This window comes from Anguilla anguilla, chromosome 8, assembly GCF_013347855.1.
Source record: "Anguilla anguilla isolate fAngAng1 chromosome 8, fAngAng1.pri, whole genome shotgun sequence".
In the NCBI taxonomy this organism is placed as follows: domain Eukaryota; kingdom Metazoa; phylum Chordata; class Actinopteri; order Anguilliformes; family Anguillidae; genus Anguilla; species Anguilla anguilla.
In genome coordinates, this window is record NC_049208.1 from 16,137,035 (window position 1) to 16,142,019 (window position 4,985).

At 40.8% G+C, this 4,985-nt stretch overlaps 1 protein-coding gene and 1 long non-coding RNA gene across 2 annotated transcripts; one reads left to right on the forward strand and one right to left on the reverse strand.

Annotated features, from left to right (window-relative positions):
- Positions 1-1,755: 1,755 nt before the first annotated feature.
- Positions 1,756-2,827, reverse strand: LOC118233176. The gene is made up of 2 exons (XR_004766470.1): positions 2,626-2,827; positions 1,756-1,991 (listed from the first exon to the last, which is right to left on the reverse strand). It is a non-coding gene; the product is annotated as an uncharacterized LOC118233176 (long non-coding RNA).
- A 176-nt stretch (positions 2,828-3,003) lies between these two features.
- On the forward strand, positions 3,004-4,650 carry LOC118233578 (SKI/DACH domain-containing protein 1-like). Its single transcript, XM_035429337.1, has 2 exons — positions 3,004-4,395; positions 4,623-4,650. Exons 1-2 carry the CDS (start codon positions 3,326-3,328, stop codon positions 4,648-4,650), a joined length of 1,098 nt encoding a protein of 365 aa, XP_035285228.1. The 5' UTR covers positions 3,004-3,325.
- The last annotated feature ends 335 nt before the right edge of the window (positions 4,651-4,985 follow it).

Genomic DNA, 4,985 nt, shown 5'->3' on the forward strand with positions numbered 1-4,985 from the left:
CTTTAATTAGAGGTGTAATGCAAGTAAATAAAGTGTCATTGTTGTGTATTTGCTATGAGCATTTCAGAGATGGAGGTAGCTAAGCGTTTTGCCTTCGGTCCTTACTTGTAAAAATAAACCGATAAATGAATGGCCGTTTGAATAGTGCTGTACAACATTAGCATACCTGTAGATAAATTAATTACAAATGATTTATATCAGTTCGGACATGGCAGCAAAGAAAGAAACAGAGAATCTTTTCATTTTAATAAGATGCTGAACACCCAGAACACCAGTAGCCGCTGAACTGGTTGGAAACTTTTTTCCAACCGGGAAGGGGGGGGGGGGGGGTCTATGTACAAACACAGCTCCAAAGAGTAAGAGTCGTAAATTAAACAGAACAATTTGGTTTCTATGAGTAAAGTTGACAGTAAACGTTCATCGGTGTGCAATTAATTAAAAATAAAAATATATTATAATTTTATTGTGTAAGGCACTTGCTGAAATGTGGTTCCAAATATTATTCGTATACTTTATGTTATGGACTTGCGTTGGCTTCGAATGCAGTGCGCCATAGGACACAGCACTGAATGTGAATAATATTAATTAATTAATGATAAGAACGACTAAAAACACTATGACATTAAGCAAATATAAGGCCTCCAGCCAGCTATTCTAAGTAGAAATCAAGCGACATCCTTGTGATAGTTTTCATTAGGAACCGTGTAATGCGTCGGGAATAACTTCGCAAGCTGTAGACATGCAGCAAAAATATGCTTTATTTGTAGGACAAATAAATCAATTAAAAACGTTAAAGGAAATGCCAATTTGCCTTCTGTGTCACCTATGCTGCTCTCTCATTATCGTGTGTCGTTTCACAAATAAACCATTAGCTAGGTCATACGCCCCAAGAATAAAAAGTCATTATGAAAGGCGCTGAATAAAGAGTTTCTGCTTCAATTTTGGGGAATTTTTTATTTTATTTTTTAATTTTCTTTTTTCTTTTTTTAAATTTACAATTTTCATCACAACCCATGATAAACGTTAGGAGCAATCGATCGCATTCCCTTGGGTGTTCAAATCTATCAGAGGGAGCATGTCTTTCATGGATCTGCACGGAGCCCTGACGAGCCGTTCTCATTACCCTCGTCATCTGCAGCTTCTTTCCTGCACGTTCCGAATCAACAGCGCTGTGGTGAAGAGCCGTCTTCATACTCCCCTCGCGAAAAAATGACAGCATTTACGCTGGTCTTTTTATACGAATAAATTGAAATGATTTATTATATTTCATGTTTTATTAATTCACAACAGATTTTGAGCCGTAAAATCTTACGCTAATGAAGGGACAAGGGACATAGAAAAGTGTTCTCAGACGATATTAACAAAAGCCTTGATTCTTTCTGCACCGCATAATCAGTTTTAAAAAAAAATCATATCCACCAACAAAGCCTACACGTTCAAGCACATATATCGGCTCCAGAGACTGCATGTCTGTGTGGAACTTGTATAGGTATTAAATATTTCGGCGGCGCATAAACACTATCCTGGCAGACAAAAGCACACTACGTGCGCTTCGAACTTTCACCAATAATTATTTGCGCAGCAGAATAACTTAACAAGTCATTTTTCCCAACACGACAACTGTTTTGCTGGAAAATTATATTTGCACAAAGACTCGTTGAAGTACTGCTGGTTTGCTGGTGGAAACAACTATTGAAATCATTTTACTGAATGACGCTGTACGATGGAAGTGCAGGTAGTCAGGAAAACAACTGCTAATTGAATAAAGTTTATTTTAGTATTCTTTGGGCTGGACATTTAAGCAACATTTAGCGTCCAATGCCACAGATATTTTGTGCTTATTTATTTACTGAATATGCAGACAATCGGGTTAAAGGTATGTAATGTACAACATCCTCCGACTGCCCAAGCGACCCTATTATTTCTAGGGGGGGTTTTCGCTGCCACTGAGCAAAAACCGGTGTGGAATTTCCTCCATTGAGCCTTTAAACCTTTACAGCGAGCAAGCAAGCAATCAAGCAAGTACACACACATACACACACACACACACAAACAGAGAGAAAGAGAGAGAGAATTTAATAGAATACACAGCAGAGTACAAATTTTTTTTTCTATATTTTTGTTCTCAATTAAAATAATGATGGCAACTCAAACTGCATAAGGCCAAATGACTGCTATTACTTTGCAAAACTAAGACGTGTCCACACGTAAAAACAGGGAATACTAAAATCATGATCCAGAATTTAATTTTTTTTTAATTAAAAAAAAAAAAATTATTACTTCGGGGTTTATATACCTCAAGGCATTTTAGTACACTAGACATTATACCGAAAATGGAAGTTACACTTCCATGTGGAAATAATGAAATGATTATAAAATAAATTTCTAACATAGGCCTACGCGTACAGGTTTTGAGTCATCAGTAGTACGCATATCACAACACTGGCTGCCACGTAGCTTGAACTGGAAAAATAGTTCATTTGTCGACTTATAATCCAATACCTCTACTGAAATAAGGATACGGCTGTATTATTTACTTTAAGCAGAGAGGTGTATGTTCAATAGTATGGTAATTAGCTGAGTGGGGGTGTTAAGGGGGAGGAATATCAATTTTTACTGCATCACCTGTCAGCAGCATCCAATCGGCACCCAGCTCTGGGGGCATTAATTGATGAAGGTGTCTCAGGACTTGCTTGCTCCAGTCTGTCAGTCTATTTGTGGCTAAACCAGCGGCGGGAAGAGCAGCTGCATTTTGGCTCTTATTCTCTCTCTCTCTCTCTCTCTCTCTCTCTCTCTCACACACACACACACAAACACATACTCTATTGCTCTCTCTCTCTCATATGCACACACACTCCCTCTCTCTCTCTCTCTCTCTCTCTCACACACACACACACACACATACTCTCTTGCTCTCTCTCTCATATGCACACTCTCTCTCTCTCTCTCTCTCTCTCACACACACCCTCCCTCTCTCTCTCTCTCTCTCTCTCTGTATCCCTCTCATTCAGTCAGAGTGGTTCACCTTCCTCCTCCTCCCTGAGCATATGGGAAGTGAAGCATAAGACCGCAGGTACACAGGCAGACGGCATACTGCCTATTGGCAACATCATGCAGTCCATCACTTATGTCCTTCCCAGAGCCATGGATTAATTTTTTCTCTTATTTTTGTTTTTTCAAATTCTGGAACTTTTATAGATACATATTTCTTGATGCAATGTATAGCATGTGTTATCTGAAGAAAAATGCCTTGAGATAAAAAAATGGACATTTTTTGCTGTGGACACCTATCAAGCCAGATGTGTGGATTAATACAATAGACAAAATGGGGGATTTGGAGTCTGGTTTTGAAGAGATGGATGGCGTGAAACTGGGTTACCTGGTTATTAAAGGAAAGCAAATGTTTGCCCTTTCGCAAGTTTTCACCGACCTCTTGAAAAATATCCCAAGGACCACTGTGCACAAACGAATGGACCACTTAAACGTGAAAAAACACCACTGTGATCTGGAGGAACTGCGAAAACTCAAAGCAATAAATTCTATAGCTTTCCATGCGGCTAAATGTACTCTAATTTCAAGGGAAGACGTGGAAGCTTTATATGTTTCTTGCAAAACGGAACGGGTGCTGAAATCCAAAAGAAGCAAACTAAAAACGAAGTCATCCGAGTATCTATATGATGAACAGATTTGCTCCGATCCTAGCAACAGTTTTTGGAGAGAAAAAGTTTGGCTCAGTTTGCACGGGGTGCATCAGCCTCTCGCGTTTAAGAACAGAACCGGGCGGAAGCTTGCTGAGTCTGTCTCAACCCCGGCTTGTAATCTACCTCAGATTCACAGTAAATGCACAAGCCATGGCAACCATACCAGTGCAAAATCTGCATGTAGGACATCTAAAAACTATGAAACAGCTCAGATACCTAGGAATAGTTTCCTTTTTAACCCGGGTCATTCGATTTTTAGGAGCGTGGTTTGCGCCAGACAGTCCTCGCTCTATCAATCCGCCATTGCGGTACAGTCCAAGCTCTCTAGCGCTGCCGACCTGACGTATAAAAGAAAAAGACAGCACGAGAACACAGGGTGGCACTTTTGGAATACAGGCAGACACAGTCGCCGTGTTTTACTCGTCCCCAAGTGCTGCAAGTCAAAACTATTAAATGGATCTTTAAACAGATTTAATCTTGAACAAGATTTATACATCGATCACCAGCACATAGGGAATTTCCAGGAAAGCTGCAGCAGCGACACAGAATCCAGCTCGTATTCTGGACGTGCCGACAACGACTCAGATTTTGGGTCGAGTTTGTCCGCTACCAGTAACTCTGGGACTTCAGACGAAGAAGATGACTCTGTGTCGGAATCTTCGGATGTCAGTTCAGACGAGGACAGTTCTTCCCAGTCAGATTCCAGCTCCGTCTCGAGCCAAGTTTCATTGCAGAGTATTCGATTCAGGCGAACGAGCTTTTCAGCCTTCAACAGTAAAGCACCTTTACTAACACAACCTACTTTTCACTACGAACTCCAGCACAGGACACAAAATCAAAGCGGGACACCCGTGTTGGATTACAGAGTCTCTAACAGGAAACTGCAAAATTGCGATTTAAAACTCTCTGTGAATGAACAAGTGGAGACCGGCGCATCGAGGCAGCGTAAACCCTGTCCACTTATTCTTCGAAGTAGATCTCCCGAATCAAGGAGGGAGGGAATTCCTCAGACTGCATTGTCACACTTCGGACTTCTTCATGACCCAAAGTGTACCGACCACATAATAAACCATATAAAAGGAGGAGGCCCTTTACCTTGCTTACAAGAAAACAAAGACTCCCCTAAACAAAGGGTACCCGGACAGGCGAATAAATACCCCCAGCCATTGATCTCAAACTGTGCTCATGACAAAGAAACTGGGGTTTCCCAGTCCCCCGACAAAAATCATTCATTAGGTGCAAATTTCAAGAAGGAAACCAGTATTAGCCATGTCTACCCACATC

Coding starts and splice junctions, on each gene's coding strand:
- LOC118233578 (XM_035429337.1), top strand. CDS start 3,326: ATGGGGGATTTGGAGTCTGGTTTTGAAGAGATGGATGGCGTGAAACTG. Junction 4,396..4,622: donor GACGAGGACAGTTCTTCCCA/GTCAGATTCCAG, acceptor TGAATGAACAAG/TGGAGACCGGCGCATCGAGG.